General features: G+C 34.1%; 3 protein-coding genes across 4 annotated transcripts; 2 read left to right on the top strand and 1 right to left on the bottom strand.

The window, feature by feature from the left end:
- Positions 1-803: 803 nt before the first annotated feature.
- LOC111387043 lies at positions 804-2,559 on the top strand. The gene is made up of 5 exons (XM_023011563.1): positions 804-1,038; positions 1,146-1,325; positions 1,570-1,644; positions 1,743-1,883; positions 2,012-2,559. Exons 1-5 carry the CDS (start codon positions 1,036-1,038, stop codon positions 2,342-2,344), a joined length of 732 nt encoding a protein of 243 aa, XP_022867331.1. The 5' UTR covers positions 804-1,035; the 3' UTR covers positions 2,345-2,559.
- Positions 2,560-10,863: 8,304 nt separating this feature from the next.
- Positions 10,864-15,397, top strand: LOC111387028 (vesicle-associated protein 1-3-like). Of its 2 annotated transcripts, none has more exons than XM_023011555.1 (8): positions 10,864-11,193; positions 11,477-11,547; positions 11,656-11,737; positions 11,825-11,940; positions 12,040-12,198; positions 12,278-12,325; positions 14,044-14,121; positions 15,086-15,397. In XM_023011555.1, exons 1-8 carry the CDS (start codon positions 11,148-11,150, stop codon positions 15,200-15,202), a joined length of 717 nt encoding a protein of 238 aa, XP_022867323.1. In that variant the 5' UTR covers positions 10,864-11,147; the 3' UTR covers positions 15,203-15,397. The 2 variants fall into 2 exon arrangements, with proteins under 2 accessions (XP_022867323.1, XP_022867318.1); XM_023011550.1 differs by having other exon boundaries at positions 10,866-11,193; positions 11,822-11,940.
- Positions 15,398-16,077: 680 nt separating this feature from the next.
- On the bottom strand, positions 16,078-18,464 carry LOC111378869 (flavin-containing monooxygenase FMO GS-OX5-like; the record flags this gene model as incomplete). Its single annotated transcript, XM_023002157.1, has 7 exons — positions 16,078-16,370; positions 16,452-16,625; positions 16,720-16,855; positions 16,930-17,012; positions 17,451-17,600; positions 17,719-17,789; positions 18,095-18,464. Coding segments are annotated over 7 exons (1,155 nt in total), but the record flags the coding sequence as incomplete, so codon positions are not given.
- Position 18,465: the final 1 nt, after the last annotated feature.

The following is an 18,465-nucleotide window of genomic DNA, read 5'->3' as shown; positions in this document are numbered from 1 at the left end:
ATCAAGTCTGTATGTCTTGATAATGGTATTCAAATTATCCCATAAATCAATGTATGTCACATTATGAAAGTTTTTAAAGTATTTTATGTCAAATACTTAATATATACATAATTTTTATAAAATAGAATAAATTTAGCCCATGTTTATTTTCCATTATTAACTTATTAAAATGAAAAAATTTTCGTTATCCATCACATCAAATCACAATATTTGAATTTCTATCTTTTGTGTAGGGCCCATAACGATATTTATTTTTCATTATCTTTTTTACATTAATGTGTACCAAACGAGGCCTTAGTCTTATTCACTTATTTAATATTCATTTTTAAAAAAGCAAAATTGTAATTAGAAGAGTAAAAGAAACCCATAAATTTAAACACTTAAAAATTATATTTTTATTATAACTTTCCTATTTGGTAGGGATTAAAATCAAAATTTTAGTAGATTTTGATAAAAAAATTGTGGAAATATCTGATTTAAAAATTGTGAAATTCATTGATATATGGTTATATTCGATTGTTGACTTTAGTTTAAATTAACAATCATGCTCGATTAATATCAAGGTTGACATAAAATTTGATATAATACAATGTGATATTTTATCATTGGACAATTTAAAATACAATTAACTTTTTTATCCAATTAATAATTGACACATACAATTATTCAAGTTTTTTGTCAAATCATTCTAACAAAAAAATTTTATTTTTAAATTAAAATCTGATTTTAACCATAACTGCACAGGGAGTAAGCGTCCCAAATAAAGAGTCAAGTGACTAACCAATGGTACTAATAATAGTACACAATGATATTACACAGTGCTTCAGAAAATAGGCACCAGCAGGCAGGCAGCGGTACCACCGCCATTACTTTTAACTTAAAGGCGGCCTCTCCCTTCCCCTTCTTTCATTGGTAACAGTAACCAGCAGTTCTGCAGGCGCCGTTCCTTTTCTTACACCATACTCCTCTCCCTATAGACCCACATATTCTGATGAAATATTCGTAAACAAGAATTTGATACAAGAAAAATAAATCATGGTGAGTTCTTGATTTCTTTCCAATGAATATTCACTCATTTCTCATAATCTGCTCTTTCTAATTGGATTTTTTTTTTGAATGAATTATGTATGTATTTTATATTACAGTTAGAGGATAATTCCCAGTGTCCGCAGTGGATTTTAGGCCTTTTGACAGAGAAATTCTTCAACGCTTGCTTAATTCACGAGGATTTAAAGAAGAATGAGAAGAACATCTTTTGCTTAGACTGCTGCGAGGGAATTTGCGCTCACTGCTCCCAAGTTCACCACTCACATCGCCTCCTGCAGGTGTCCATGAAAAAATCCTTTCATTTTCGTTTTTGTATCTTGTTTTAAAAAATTTGTTTATATGAATATCTAAAGAAAGGTCTTTTCATATTCATAAACCATTTTTCAAGTATGAAATTTTAAATTCTTCAATTCCTTTTCTACCATCTGTCAATATCATGGATTATACCTATGCATGTATATTTCTTGAAATCGCTCTTTTAAAATTTTTACTTAAAGGTCTCTAATTATGTTTAAATTTCAGATAAGAAGATATGTTTATCATGATGTTTTGAGGCTGGGGGACGCTGAGAAATTAATGGACTGTGCTTATGTTCAAGTAAGTTGCTTATGTACAAGGGAGAAATTCAAAAGTGCAAAACGGCATAATTCTTAATAGGGTTCTTAAGAAAAAAGGTGTTTTTTTTTCTTTTGCAGTCTTATACAACGAACAGTGCAAAAGTAGTCTTCTTAAATCAACGACCCCAAACAAGGGCATCAAGAGGCTCTGGTAACATCTGCACCACCTGTGACAGAGCCCTGCAAGATCCATATTTCTTTTGTTCTCTCTCATGCAAGGTCCATAAATATCTGTGTAACACAAAGGAATATGTATTTTTTTTTTCGATTTTTAAATTCCAACCCAATTCATATTTTCAAATTTTCCAATCTCGGCCCCCTTTTTTTTTTTTTTTTTTTTTTAACAGCTTCAACATATGCTGAGAACGGTTGGCAATATTTCGGAGTATATTCGAAATTGTGAGTTTCTGGCGCTGCCTGAACCAGGATTTGATGATGGCCAAATGACTCCTGACTCGGTGCTTGAACCTTCCGGTTCAATGTTGACTGAGTCCGGTTCCAGCAGCAGCGGAGTTGATTGCCGGAATCTTACGTGCACGGCTACTACAGAAGTTGTGAAGAAAAAGAGAAGCAATTTGTCAGGCTTCCGGTCTGCATGTCGGCCAGGATGTGGACCGGATGTTTCAGAGACGATGATAAACCGGAGGAAGGGTACACCGCACAGGGCTCCGCTTTATTGATTTGCGTACTGACTAGCGATTGGAGAGGTTAGTCGTGGAAAGGAATATTGGGGTTTAAATGATATATTATTTTTTGTCCGAGGGTAATTTAGGTAAAACAGATCACTAATTTTGTAGATTATCCTATTTGCTCTCTTTCTTTGCGTAAGAGGTCTGTGTTGAACTGATATATTAACAGTAACTTTCTTTTACAGTGAAAAAGACAATAGGATCTCTTTCCACTGTTACTATTCTACAAGATATTTGGTATTACACAAAAGAACGTTTTCGAGTAGATTTAAACCACGAAATTTGAGCTCGACACCTAACTTCCTAGACCAAGTTAGGGGCAGCCGTATATCAAAATTATTATGGTTTGTCGTGGGATTTGAAACTTTTCGTGGATACATAATGTTATGTTTTGGGAATTGTTGGTTGAGTTTTGCTATGAATATTTATGAGTTGGCAAGCAGTTTGACCATCAGGATGTTTAAACCCAACGATATGTCGGACTAGTTGTACCAGAGTAGTTTACTCCCTCTAGGTTAAGAGAGAAATTTCATTAGGGCGGTTGCACCGCACGTGAACTGCCCTATTAGGTTAAGTCACCTCGGCGGGTGGCCCACTTTACACTCCTGAGTGTCACCCGTTGAGGTGGCGTCTCAGCATTGGGTAGGCAAACCATGCATTGAAAATTCTCTCCTAGATTATAACCCTTGTTTGACTCTCATTTTTTGGAAATGAGAATGTGGAATAGTATTTTATTGAAAAATAAATGATTGAAAAAGAAGTAAAAGTTTTCGATTTACGTGTAATATTATTTTATAAAGATTGTGGTTGAAAATAGGAGAGAAAAAAATGAAATAGAATAGAATGTAATTTAATGAGGGTCAAACAAGGTCATGGATGAATGTGGCAGGATTTTATTGGATGGATTAATTGGTATTTTTTTTTTATTTGGGAAAGATGGTACAAGATCTTGCGAAGTGTAAATTTTTGTGAGAATTTTGCTAAACGACCCTCACCGATGACCGCTCTCACATAGTGCACGGGTTCCACCTAAATAAAAAAATGCCGACCTAATGTGTGTGTGCGGTCATCCGTGCGGATCGTGTAGCATAGTCCTTTTTGTAAATGATTTAGGTGAGATTGTAGTACCGTTTTGCTATGAATATTTATGAGTTGGCAAGCAGTTTGACCATCAGGATGTTTAAACCCAACGATATGTCGGACTAGTTGTACCAGAGTAGTTTACTCCCTCTAGGTTAAGAGAGAAATTTCATTAGGGCGGTTGCACCGCACGTGAACTGCCCTATTAGGTTAAGTCACCTCGGCGGGTGGCCCACTTTACACTCCTGAGTGTCACCCGTTGAGGTGGCGTCTCAGCATTGGGTAGGCAAACCATGCATTGAAAATTCTCTCCTAGATTATAACCCTTGTTTGACTCTCATTTTTTGGAAATGAGAATGTGGAATAGTATTTTATTGAAAAATAAATGATTGAAAAAGAAGTAAAAGTTTTCGATTTACGTGTAATATTATTTTATAAAGATTGTGGTTGAAAATAGGAGAGAGAAAAATGAAATAGAATAGAATGTAATTTAATGAGGGTCAAACAAGGTCATGGATGAATGTGGCAGGATTTTATTGGATGGATTAATTGGTATTTTTTTTTTATTTGGGAAAGATGGTACAAGATCTTGCGAAGTGTAAATTTTTGTGAGAATTTTGCTAAACGACCCTCACCGATGACCGCTCTCACATAGTGCACGGGTTCCACCTAAATAAAAAAATGCCGACCTAATGTGTGTGTGCGGTCATCCGTGCGGATCGTGTAGCATAGTCCTTTTTGTAAATGATTTAGGTGAGATTGTAGTACCGTTTTATGTGGTGGGACTTTCGAATGGTGAGTCGTTACCTCATTAGGTGGCTCACTTAGGACAGTGGGATCGTTTCACAAATTTTTTTCCGTAAATAAGGGTGTAAAAAGAGTCTTATTATTCAGGGCATACTTTATTTCTAGGTGCAAATTTTAACGCATCAACATTTCCAAGTTATAATTTAGGTACTTACTATCATTTAGGGCATACTCTATTTCTAGGTGCAAATTTTAATACATCATCATTTCCAAGTTAGAGTTTAGGTGCATGTGGTGATCCAATTATGTCAGTCTCAAACCCCGAACGAGTAATATTTTAAAATAATTAACAATTTTTATGGCTGATATTTTAAATTTTAAACGAAATTATACTTATGTAAGTGTATTAATTTTAATATTTGGCTATTACAAAAATTTTAATTTCTTTTCGAAATTTTTCTCAAATACACATCTCACTACACTGATTGGATTGCCGTAGTGATCGAGGAGGTGGAAGATAAAGTGGCCCTCGCCTCACTCCGTCTATGAGGAATTAATGTTGCAATCTCGGTAGTGGTACGAAACCAAACCTGAAAGTAAATCCAAATATTGAAACTGAAATAGAGCATTTAATAATTGTGTAATTTTTCAGCTTGTCCATTGATGACATGTGTTCCCATTCACACATTACTTTCAATGGCAGTTTTCATGCAAATCGATGTTTGTACAGTTCATTTATTATCAGAAATGCAGCTATACAAATGTGTGCACCAATTCACACTAACAAGGACAGGACCACGTTTGTCTGTAACGAACATTGATTATTTGTTTGTATTGTACCGTAGAGTCGGCTCCGGTCTAATGTTTGGAAGATGCGGAGATCTTGTGGCAGTCTTTATTTCAAATTTAGCCTCTTTTTTTTTTTTCTTTTTTTAAATTTTAATTTTTTAAGAGGATGAAACGTTATAGCTGTAAAGACATTTCAAGTCAAATGAGGGTTCAGGTGCATTGAGCACGGGTATATACCCATTGGTGTAAGTCAGCTGTCTATAATTGCGAGTAGTGTTCTTCGTCAAGTAGTGTTTTTTGTCGAGTCAGTCTAGTCTTGCTTGGTGTGAAAAAATATGAGCCAACAAAGATCACATTGTCATTAGGCTATTTCTTTTGATATTTTGATTTGTTTTTCTAAAGAATGAAAAGATTAGATGAGCTCGGCACACATTGATTTGTTTAGGCCTTGGGTTTAGTTCGGAATCAGCACAAACTAGTCGACAATCTCGAATCAAACAGGTGTTAAGATGTTGGGGATTAGATGATCAGGTAGAATTTGAGCCCTTAAGGCATCTTTGACGTAGTCCATGATTTGCTATATAGATGACGTGAAATATATATATATATATATATATATATATATAGTAAATGAGCTTCAGATATCGTGTATTTTTTATTGTCAACTCGGTTGAGAGGTCATTATGTTCAAATCGTCTTCTCCTAAAGAATTGTAGGCGGAAAAGTGTAACAAAAATTGGATTTGGAGATATTAGAGGTAGAAATGTTTGCTTTAACAGTTTGCATCAGTTACAACTCATCTAGTGATTAGCACTTTATACATGATTTGTGTCTCCTAAATCATTCAAATTAAAATTTAAAAGTCATACCAACTGGAAGACAAATTTTACTGATAGTTTTGAGTCAACAAATTATGTCCAAGTAAATATCTTTGATGATGATTTTGTCCCTGACTTTTTGTTCCACTCCATTTCCGACCACAGCGCTACATCACATGTACAATTTTTAATCACGACCGATCATAATTTAAGTTACCCTACTCATGATTACGAAAACAAGTTGAGGTTAGATATTCGATTTTGCTATTATCATACTTTCAATTAACCAATCAAATAATTATATTTCAATTTTTTCTTAATTAAGTAATTTAATTTCAACGAGTAACGATGTTTTAATTTTCTAATTAATGTAACTTCGCCTTATTTCACCCTAGAAATTGATGATGAGGCAGTCAATAAATAATGGTCATTATGCGTAATCGTTAGTTGCTAATTTAAGATAAGTATAATTTAATAAGTAAACGACAACTATTTTTTTTTAGTGTCACGTCATCAAATCCCATCATTTCAAGTGATAGAGCGGGGCGAACTTATTGGATTGGAGTAAACTAAAATATAGTTACTTGATCGACACTAAGTAAATCATAATAACCGTGAACTAAATTTACCTTTTAAATCGTTGTCCACTTTAAAATACTTTTTATCTATATATTTTACGAGACTCATAAGTTTTATCTACTTATTCGTATCTTTTTTTTTATCTGGTTATAATTTGAAATGATTATTAATCGCTTACTAAGCATGTACTATAATCACAAGAAATCTTAGATGCTGNGAATATCTCAACCAAATTAATTTTTTTTAGAAGTTCGTTGTTTTTAATCAATACAATTCGATTTTCTATTCACTCATGATCTGTCCTGGTCGATTGGATCATGATATTGAGGGAAGGGAAGTGAATAAATTCACAACCCGAACCGTTTGATTCGAGGACCCATATCTTACCGCATTACTGATCCAATTAGGACTCTTTTTAATTGGGCTGAAATAAGTTTAGTAAAAAGAGTCTAATATAAATTGTGAAAATTACACAAAATCAGGGATCTAAACATCACAATTCAAAAATCAGGGTCGAAGTTTCATTATACAAAAATTAGGTATTGATTTAATAATTTAAATATTAAATATTTCACCCAATTCAATTTTCCAACCTTAATTTTACATTTTCTCTCTCTACCATCTTCTTATCTCCCTATCAAAAAAACACCACCATCATCAACGATTTACAATGGCGATGATTGACAATTGGCGACAGTCTAAATCAACCTCATCGGTGGTTATTCTATATATTCTCTCTCTTCTCCTCTGAAGCAAACCTTACTCTGTGACTCCAATCGTTCTTTGATCTCCCCGTCAGCAGCGTTCACTCACTTCGACGAAGCTGCAGACCTTGGCGTGAACACAGCTGTGATCGCAGCAACATCAGGATCAACTAAGCTGTGTTAGCGATGCTGCAGTCCTTGGTGCTGATGTTGGAGGGGGTTTGGAGTTTTTTTTTTCTCTCTTTCTGATCTGAGGAGGTTGTGGTGAATCGTAGATATGGGTGGTAGTATTGTGCAGTGTTGGCGGCAGCAACGATATGGGGATTATTTGGTAGAACCAGGTTGATTGGAGGTACAGGTGGCGAGGTGGTTGATTGAACTAGTGGTTGTGGTCACAAGAAAAGGTAGTCATGTTGGCGGTGGAAACGATGGTGAGGTTGTGGGTTGGGTATTGTTGATGTGTTTGGTGGTGACGGTCATGGTGGTTTCTGGCGACGGTGGAGGTGGAGGTGGAAGTGGTGGCTGTGCCGCTGTGCCGGTGATTTTTTGATCGGTGCTTGTTGGTGGTTATGGTGGTATCGTACAGGAAACGGTGGTAATTTTTGTTAGTAGTGGTTTTTTGCTGTATTGCGGGTAGCGGATGCAGTGTTCGTTTTGTTGATGGTGGTGATGCAGTGTACGCAATGGTGTGGTGCAAGCGACGATTGTGTGGTGGTGATTTGTGACCAAGATTGGTGCGGGATCGAGACCAGTGGTAGGGTGCTTGGTGCATGTGACCAATTATTTGGACTAACTATTAATTTGTGACTAATAAATTTGAAAATATGTAACTCATAGATAAACTGTAACATGTAATTTGAATGATCTAGAGTAAATTTAACCAATAATCACTGAACTTTATACTTGATTACTACTTGCTCACTCATCTTTCACATATTATTGAATGCTCACTCATATTTTCATATAATTACTCATTCATCACTCGTCTCTTCAAATAATTGGGCTACTTTTACGGCAAATTTTCGACAACTTCCGACCACAAAGAATGTCGAATTTTGATACTGTTGGAAAGCTCACGATGTTCTCTTCAATTACCACCCAAAATCTCATTATAACTCCAAGGGATTTGATCGAAAAATTGCCTTAAAAATCGCCAAAAAATTCAGAAAATCTGATCAGATTTTCAGATATTTTGGGTGACTTTTAAGGCAATTTTTCGGCAACTTTCGACCATCAAAACTATATAATTTTGATACCATTGAAAAGCCCACAATGTCCTCTTCAATTACCACCCAAAATTTCCCGATAACTCCAAAGGATTCGGTCGGAATAAACCCACAAAGTCAGTATCTTGAAAGGGCGAAAATCTGGACAAAGTTCGGGATGCTGACTTTGTGGATTTATTCCGACCGAATCCTTTGGAGTTATCGGGAAATTTTGGGTGGTAATTGAAGAGGACATTGTGGGCTTTCCAATGGTATCAAAATTAGATAGTTTTGATGGTCGAAAGTTGCTGAAAAATTACCTTAAAAGTCGCCCAAAAAATCTGAAAATATGGGCAGATTTTCAGAATTTTTGGGCGACTTTTAAGGCAATTTTTCGATCAAATCCCTTGGAGTTATAATGAGATTTTGGGTGGTAATTGAAGAGCACCTAAAATTTTTTTGATTTGTGGCCTCGAAATGATTTGCGACCTACAAAATTTTGATTTGTAACCACGAAATAATTTGTGATCAATTAATTTAATGATATATGACTAGGAAATGAATATGTGACCATTAATTGTATAACTGTGACTTTATTATATTTATTTAATAAATATTTTTAATTAATTAGATAAAAACAAGATATTTGCGTTAATTAAACTTGACACCTGATTTTTGAATTGTGCATAATTAAAACTTGCTTTGTGAATTTTTCCAATATAAATTTTCGAGGCATTTTATCACCTGAAAAGGAAAGAAAATAACAATTAAATATTATTCATTATATTCAAACTCATGAAGCCATAAACTAATTTAAAACTACGAGAAATTACACCAAATAAAAAACAGCGGAAAATTGAATAATTGGTCTCCAACTTATTGCATCAACACTAGTTAGTATCAATCTTTAAAAATAACTAAGTTGTTCTCAAATAGTTTAATATAATTTTAAATCATATGTGGTACGAGTCCAATTTTATGCAACTATTTTTTGACTTCTCGATTCAGATTGGTGTTTGAAAGTATGAAGTAATACTTGTTTCTAAGATAACCACGTGACAAGTTAACACGAATTTTGAAAATTAAATTTGTTGATTTTGACGCATCTACTTTGTTGACAATCGATCTTCGATCTAAGTTAAAACAGTTTGCTGACCCCACCTCAAGCAAATGTGAGTTCGGTCCATGCTCCCAGGTCGGACAGTCCCGCTGTTATCTCAGAAAAATATCATAATTACCCCCTGTTACATTACTTTATCAATTGCATACAGTTGTCACAGGTGACATCATCACCGTCCAAAACCGTCAATCCTAAGTCCTAAATCTGAAACTCCTTGCAAGTCGTCATTACCTAAGGAAAACATTGACACATAACCACCAACCTCGTCAACCAATCACAAGAAAATTCGACGGCCCGAGTTCCGAGCTCGGTACTGTAGCTGATTTGATTGATTTGATGTAATTTTGACTGAAACTATGTATAAATAATTGAATAGGACTCTTGTAAAAGGCAAATGAATTCATATAACAACTGATAACACAATTACACTTTCTCAACATATTTTGTGATCTTTTTCAACAATAAATCCCCATTTTTCTTAAAGTTGGTTTAAGATTAGCCTTACTAATTTTGACGTTAACATACTTCATTTACAACGACATTCATTTCTAAAACGTGTTATTCTTTGCTTATTTTAAATGAAAGTTTACTTTAGAGTAGCCTTATTATTACTTATTTTTGGCAAACAACAAACAATAATGAGCTTTATTACATAAAACCAAACCTAGGTATTAAATATGATTAAATTGTATAAACAAGATTTTTCCCTTCTACAATACAGTTCATTCAATCGTTTGTGGTAAAGCATGGCGTGAATGTTTTGTTCCATCTATTATCAAATTGTATGCAATGGATATTCTAATAATACGTCCTGAGTAGGAATCAATTTTAACAATTTGCAGAAAAATCTCACACGTGAGTCAACCCTCAAAACCCTACTTTAGTGTAAATTGTGCACTACATAATCTACATTAGGTTACAGACGAATGTTTTACGATAGATTTTTGTATTTCGTCAATTAAAAAGATAGGAAGATACTTCTCTAATTTTCACTTGATCGTTATTTCACATTTAAAATCTAGGGTCATGTGACCTATATTATTAATTATATATATATGTGCAATAAGAAATTGAGCTACACCGTTGATTCAATTGAAAAATCAAGGATTGATTAAAAGTTGCACCGATTTTTAGGTCAAAAATTGAAAATTCAAAACCATTAAACGCACCTAAGAACCAATTTGTTTATCACCAAAACCGACCAAGCCAGTAAGAATACTGGCTAGTTCACCTCTAAACTGTCTATTGACAAACAAAATTAATCAACACACAGAAATAAATTCTTATTATTATTATTATTATTGTTATTATTTACGATAAGTTCAATGTCAATTCAATAATCTTGACTTACAATTATTTTTTCATATCGGGATCAATATTTCATCTAAGCTTTATCCAAAAGTAGCACAAAATATTGACCCAGAAGTTGATGTGAACTTTGTAACGTAGATTGGAATGGACATTGACAAGAAGCCAGCTCAGATGATAATTGATAAAGCAGTTGAACGAAAATGAAGCTTTTTCTTAAAAAAAAAATTCTTGGAAAGTATCTGAAAAATATAGCTTCATTCATTTATTTGCTATGATAAAATACAGATCCCAGGAAAAAACAACCCTAAATTTCAAATTTTCGGTTCCCCATTTGTCCTCCGTAATTCTCCGAATTTTTGTAATCTATCATTTAGTGTGTGTACGCGCGTGTTATTTTTAATTTATTGATAAAAAAATAAAGAAAAATTCTAGAAAACGAGCATGGGCGATTTTCTCTATGTTCAACCCTCGGAACTGAAGTTCCCATGTTAGTCCTTTTTTTTTTTTAATTGTAATATTTTTTCTTCTAGTTTGGTTCTAAACTACGTCGAAATAGTTTTGTTAAGATTCTTTTGATGTGAGCTTTTCCTGGTTGAGGTTTTTTATTAATTTAAGACGGCAAATATTTTTATGCCTTTTTTTCCAGTAAGGAAACGTAAAAAATTGTTTCCTCTATGTTCTATTTTAATAATTTTATCCCGATATGGTGTGATTTTTACTGTTGGGATTGATTATTTTTGTGCTGGTTTTTGTGGCCTGTGATGATGAAGATGAATTGAGAAAGCAGAGTTCATGTTCAGTGCAGTTGATTAATAAGACTGATCAGTACATTGCTTTCAAGGTATTTTTCTTATTTTATTGCGGATTATAGTTAATAGATCGAACGCTCTGTTAAGTAAGTGGTGATACTTAAATCATTGTTTTGATTAATGTATTTTTAATGAAAAAGGTCAAAACAACCAGCCCAAAGAGGTACTGTGTTCGACCAAATGCTGGTGTTGTCTTGCCCAATTCTGTATGCAATGTCACCGGTATTGATTTAATGATTTTCCAATTTTTCATATGTTTAGTGTAGGATTGGTTACTCACATTCGTGTTTTATATTTTGAGATCAATAGTTATAATGCAAGCACACAAAGAGGCGCCCGCTGATATGCAGTGCAAGGACAAGTTTCTAATCCAGAGTGTTGTTGCTCCCAGTGGCACAACAAACAAGGATATAACAGCGGAAATGGTGGGGTATAGCTTTCTATAAAAAAAAATTGATTTGTGAAGCTTCCTTTAACATGGTTATTCGGTTGGAATTAATTGTTCAGTCGATCTTTTTAAGTAGTTTAACAGGAAGGAGGACAAGATTGTCAATGAGGTTAAATTGAGGGTTGTCTACATTCCCGCTAATCCGCCCTCCCCTGTACCAGAAGGAGATGAAGAAGGTTCTCCTAGAACATCTTCAGTTGAGGATGATAATAGAACGACTTCGTTACCTGAGGCTGTAAGTTCTTATTGCATTCCTTCCGCTCCCATCTACTCAACTTTGGGAACAAATGTTTCACTGTCTACAAATTTATTAGGTAACAAGATTGTTGGACAAATCCAATGGGAAATCATCATCATCCGAGGTAAGCAATTATTTTTGGGATGTCTCATTCCAATGTCTGCAGTTATGTTGATAAATAATCATGCTATATAAAGTATGAAGTCCATGAATAGTTCAGGTCATATCAATCCGATGTCATATATATAAAGCACCTTGTCAAATGTATTGGTTTAGCTGGAGACTTTGTCAAACACTAGTTTATGATTGCGATTTTGAAGTTGCATAGGGTTGATACATTTTGGCTAAGGAAATTACTAGCTATTGTCTCTTATAGAACGGGAGTATTTTTAGTAATAGTTCTGATAAAGGGTATTGATTGAAATCTGTTGCAGACCAGTTCTCCATATTGTTCATTGAAACCGGCTCCGATATAACGAATTATTAGGACAACGGACTTAAATAGTTTAGCAGAATCCACATGTTATTTGCCATTAAACTACTTCGTTAAGTAAAAACCTTTCTTCATAAAAGCGTTGGATCTTTTGCATGGCTCTCATGTTGACAACTCTTTCCCCTGGAAAGCTTGCGTTGTATTTAATCCATATCAGACGATGTTTGAAACATATTACTGATGAAATGAAATGAAAAGGAGGAAAGAACTTTAACTGTGAACAAAAACTTCTTTTACAAGAGGCTTTAATTCAAAATTTATTACTATAATCTAAATGAACTAATTACCAACTATTCCTTAGATTGAATTGGGTCCATAAGAAAGTTTTTCATTGAGAGTTGCTCTTTAAATATTAAATGTTGTTTGAGGGTTTAATTAATATTGACACATTTATGGAGATCTTAGTATTTCCTCATCATATTGTGTGGCTTTGTGATACGATGTGTTCAGATATGTTGATTAAAGTTGAAAGCAATCACCTATTGAAATGGTCGAAGACATGGTTGCTCTATATAATGCTTTTGAAATTCTTGGATTTTGATAAACTGAAATTCTAACATTTTGTTGACATATATTTGTAGATATAATTAAGATATATAATGTGAAATCGGCATGATCTGGTTTAATAGGAAACTTTATAGATTCAGGTGCTTCCTTATTTTCTTCTTTATTTTTTGGCAAATTCCTTTGTCAGTTCTACTAAAACAGGACGTTCTTGTTTCTTCATTCTATATTAGAATGGAGGCTCAGCTTTAAATTTTTTGTTATGCATGGACTTAACAATTGTTTCGATGGACTAACAAAATGTTTGCCTAAGCTTAAAACTTATTTTTTTAAGTCTCTTTTTGTTTCTAAACATATCTGGATAGGTTACATTATTCTTATGTATAAGTAGAAAGAGTTTCCTTTTTTTAATAGTGAGATAGAGGTTACTTCCAAAATAACTTATTTCATACTTTGACCAACAGAAAATATATATTAATATAAAACTTATTTACTGGTAAGTAAACTCTTAAGCTTAGCAAAACATTCAATTAATTCACCATTCAAAAGGATTCCTTGTGTTGAGGGTTTTCTAATTATGTCCGGAAGGTTGTGTCGATGTTTGTTTCCTTTAAGGATATTTCTTTTTATTTATATGCTGAGTGATTGTGGATTAGTTTATTATTGTGCAAAATATGAAACTACTTTTGTTTGGATTATATTACCATTTTACTGTTATTTTGTTCTGGATGGCTACTATAGTTGAGTTTAGATGTTTCGTGATTTTGTTGCTCCAACTTTTCTTATCGTTTCTCGTTTCATATTGAAAGTGGAATTGTAATTTTTATAATATCTTCTGTCTGTAGGCAAAGTCTAAGATCTCAAAGATAACCGAGGAGAAAGCTTCTGCTATTCAACAAAATAAGAAGCTCCAGGAGGAATTGGTATGTTCTTAAAGACTTTACACTTGGATGAGAGCTACTGCTGAAGACCTTGCTTCACCCATAAAACAAAAACTTGCTTAAAAGCATTTTGAACTTATTTTTATGCTTATGCTTCTTAGCCAAACAAGAAGCATGTTTGCAGAAGTTGAGTAGGTCATAATTACTACTTTCTGGATTCAATACAAGTGTTCGGATAAAATTATTATTAACGTTTTTAGGAGGAATAGTATTGGATGGTTCCACGAAACGGTAGTAGTTGTGAATGTGTGGTAGAAATTGAAGTTAGGCTTTGACTGAATAGAAAATATAACTTTCTAGTAACTTTCTATTTTACACAAATAGAGGCATTTTGTAGGTTCTTTATTACCTGGAATATGGCATTATTAGTTTCTTCAAAATTTCTCAGTTAAAATTTAATAGTCAACNAGGCATTTTGTAGGTTCTTTATTACCTGGAATATGGCATTATTAGTTTCTTCAAAATTTCTCAGTTAAAATTTAATAGTCAACAGTCATGGATCCATTGAGTTAGGCATCAAAGAATGACTTTCGTCATCTCTCAGCAACTTTACTTTCATTTTTAGTCCAAACATTCCTAAATCAGGAAGAAATTAAGACTCGTAGGTATTATGAGGTCATCTCCTACAATTCCCAATTGCAATTTGAGAGTTAAAAATGGTTCAAAAATAGAAGAATATGAAAACAGTAACGAGTCATTTCCACTTTTTCTTGTGGGGTGTGGAAGTTTTGTCTATAGAGGTTGACAGTGTATAAATTCATTGATTTTATCATCCAATTTACCAAAAAGGATGATTCTCTAAACTTGCTTCTTCTTGTATATGCAATAGTTTTTGCAGATTTCGATACCAAAACCAATTTGTCAATGGACTTTCTAAACATGATTCATGTTTTACAAGGTAGGCACATTTTCATTTTGTTTAGCTTTCTTTACTTTCGTTGGACAGGAACTGCTGAAGAGACAAACAGGTAAAACCCGAGCTGGTGGCAGTGCCTCCATGTTTGTAGTGCTGGTTAGTCTATTCCTAGGTATTCTGGTTGGTTACTTCATCTACAGGGCTTAAAGACTGGATTAAGCAAAGCTGTAATTCTTTGTTAAATCATCGTACACGTGGATGATGTTTTGACTCTTTCGTTAGTTTTTTCTCCGTGGAATTTGAGATGTTTTCTTTTTACTAATAAATTTAGGTCCTTCATGTATTACTGAATTTCAGACTGACTTGTTTGGAACAATTACTTATTTTCCTTGTTAGATCAAATCTACTTATTTTCTTTGTTAGATCAAATCTGCTTATTTTGATCTGAACATAAAAAAGGATGGAGTCTTGTTTAACATTCCAGGTATTGCATTCAATGTCATTAGTTGCATGTGAGGATTAAAACTAAAAATGAGAGAAATTTTGTTTTTTCAACCCCCACTAAATCGACTTGGACTTGAATTGGCCTTTGTACGTGTCGATATCGTGTTGACATCGGACACATCAAATACTAGTTTGTCTTTCCCGTACGGGTGTCCATACATCATAGGTATTACTAAGAAAGGTTGAACCTCAACCTTGAGGGCTCCCACCACCCCGCTCCTAAAGCTTTGTGGGAGGTAAATCGCGGGATGTACTCTAGAAGGCCCGGGAACCGGACCAATATCCGGCTGGTCATTGCTTTAAACGGTTTTTAATTAGAACCATATCCTAATTAGAACCCACCCCGCCAACCCGTTCGGGATAGGTTTTTTTGCCATCACTTTACCCTGTCCTATCAATTTATTAAGAAATAACATCAAGACCTCGATGCATCTATAAAACTAAACAATGACATTTGCTTCAAAAGAATGAGAATTGTGTTGGTTTATTATACATTCTATGATGTCTTTGTTTGGTATGGTGAAGTTGACACATATTCAGTACACATTGAATAGAATCTGAAAATGCAATGTACATAGTTTACTTTTTTAATTCATAACTTTCACAAATCTTAATCACATTACCAAACATGTCACAATAATTACAAGAAATAACAGAATGTTTAAATTGAGGACTCGTGAGGGTTATCACAAGTGCCTGCTTATCTCATTGTAGACCTAGTTTTTATAGACAATTTTTCCAGAAATAATTCTCTGAACCCAGCCCACCCTTTATCAGCAAAAAATTTGAAAAGGGTCCTAAATATTTCTTTGAGTCCTTCATCCATTCCTGGTTCTCCCACTTGGGCAGCTAGCCAATCTAGGTACCCAAACTGCAAAGAAGCACAAATGACAAATGTAAATTGCGTGTGCGTGCACTAAAAATATAGGGGAAATTGAATAATGATGGAAACCTCGTCAAAATGTAGGCTATGAGTTTGGTATTTGGGTCTACCAGCTTCCTCCATATGCTGGTAATGCTTTTCGATGTCGATCAACATCTCCTCTTCAGAAGGTATAAGTACCTTACCGGATAAAACACTCGCCACCCACCTTGCTTGAAATTCTACCATATGGAATACAACCACCTGTTTTGTAAAGAAATTTTTTACATTGAACTATAATTTTTATCTCATTTATAAAATGAAGAAGTTATTAGAAATGCTCGTAAATTCAACTCACTGCATAAGGTATTCCAATAAAAGAGAGGGTAGGAGATAGCTTTGGGGGGAAAACATGCTTGTAAAGGGGTCCAACCCGTCTATCATCCACAGTTACAATTCCATTTGTTTCTAGGAATGGAAAATCATAGTTGAACCTGTAAAAATGTGCCAAATATGATTTTAAATCACGAAAAATGAAAGACAAAATGGGAAAATATAGGGATAATACCCTGTACAGTGGAGAATAATATCAGCATGGACGGAAGCACCATCTTGAAAAGATACCTCTCCACTTTCGTAAACACGTTCAATCTGCAGACCAAAGAGTCTTAATCATTCTTCCCAAATTAAGGGCACAAACAAACTGAATAGATATACTACATTTTTATTGAATGATTGTATGGTCGTCTCATCTAAAAATCATGCTGTAAAAAAGACTAAATATATTCATATTTTCAATAATGTTAATTGCATTTGTAAAGCGTTTTCGAACAAAAAGAAGAAACCTTGGGGATAAATGATAATATAGTTCAGGGCTTTTTCATTACTACATTTTCATGTACAAATTCTCTTCGTCAGTGTGTTCATTAAAACAATTATCCGTCTACTCTAACTGCTATTGTCAAAAGATTCCAATCAAAATTCTATGATGATGATGAAGTATATATCTTCTTATTCAAAATGTAAAACAATGAAAGACAAAACACGAAGCATGGATTACTAAAATCAAAGGTTGTTGAAGAATTTTACCTTTGAATGCTGCCAAGTATTGTCGTGATAATCCAACTTTGAAACTTTAACATTGGGGGATCTTGATGAAAGATGAACCTCTTTAGCTAACTTTGCAATTTCCTTGGAGATATCATGCGCACTGGCACTATGTCCAATCACAACCACAACCTGTATACATATATATGCATATAAATGGGTCGCGCACACATATAGGTGAACCATTTTTCATGCTTTAATGATGCTCTTAACATATATGATCAAGAAAATTCGACAAAGAGGAGCTTACCTGATCCTGAAATGGTTCAGGAACTCTATAGTTGTGGCTATGAATTTGTTTCCCAGGCCATTTTTCGATGCCTAAACGAAGCTAATTAGTTAGTAGCTCTGTCCAAGGGAATATGTACACTTCCTAGAAAATAAAAGCTTCTTTTCTTCTCTCTTTAAACAATTATATGCGAAGGCTCGAATTATTTAGGATTAAGTCCAGATTGATTATCTTCAAGATGGTTTAAAATTAAATCAGATACAAACATATTTTTACTGAGCTCCTAAAATCTTTTAATTTCATGCTTCATCAAATCGTGTAGAGTCGCCGTATATATGTATTCAATTTACTATTGAAACTTGATTTATAGTTATGAAATGGTACGATTACTCTATACCTGGAATATCCACTGCGATTCTTGGTTGAGTGTAGTGACCATTACACACTACAACAGCATCAAACGCCTCTTCCAGATTCAAATCATTCGTTTTTGTTCTGGACTCAACGATCCACTTATCATTGACTCGTTTAACTCGGACAACTTCTGTATTGAACCTAATCAACTCATCGAGTCCAAAATCCCTGGCAAACTCGTTCAAAAACTTGAGCACCTCTTCATGACCCGGGAAAGTCTTCAGTTCACCATTTTTCCTGATTTCAAACGGATAATCTGAAAATCCCATAAGTTGTCTGGGAAAATTAGTGCAGAGAGAAGAGTATAGGCTGCTATGTACAATCTCTCTGTTAGGATCAAGGCCGAGTGGATCG

The sequence above is a fragment of the Olea europaea genome, chromosome 3 (assembly GCF_002742605.1).
Source record: "Olea europaea var. sylvestris chromosome 3, O_europaea_v1, whole genome shotgun sequence".
In the NCBI taxonomy this organism is placed as follows: Eukaryota; Viridiplantae; Streptophyta; class Magnoliopsida; order Lamiales; family Oleaceae; genus Olea; species Olea europaea.
This window is presented reverse-complemented; position numbering and strand designations above follow the sequence as displayed.

Bases quoted from the DNA above. Each gene is read 5' to 3' on its own strand.
- LOC111387043 (XM_023011563.1), top strand. The intron at 1,645-1,742 runs GTAAGTTGCTTA...TTTCTTTTGCAG, and splicing joins TGGACTGTGCTTATGTTCAA to TCTTATACAACGAACAGTGC. The intron at 1,884-2,011 runs GTCCATAAATAT...TTTTTTTAACAG, and splicing joins TTTGTTCTCTCTCATGCAAG to CTTCAACATATGCTGAGAAC.
- LOC111387028 (XM_023011550.1), top strand. From the start codon at position 11,148: ATGGGCGATTTTCTCTATGTTCAACCCTCGGAACTGAAGTTCCCAT. The intron at 12,199-12,277 runs GTAAGTTCTTAT...CAAATTTATTAG, and splicing joins CGACTTCGTTACCTGAGGCT to GTAACAAGATTGTTGGACAA. The intron at 14,122-15,085 runs GTATGTTCTTAA...TTCGTTGGACAG, and splicing joins AGAAGCTCCAGGAGGAATTG to GAACTGCTGAAGAGACAAAC.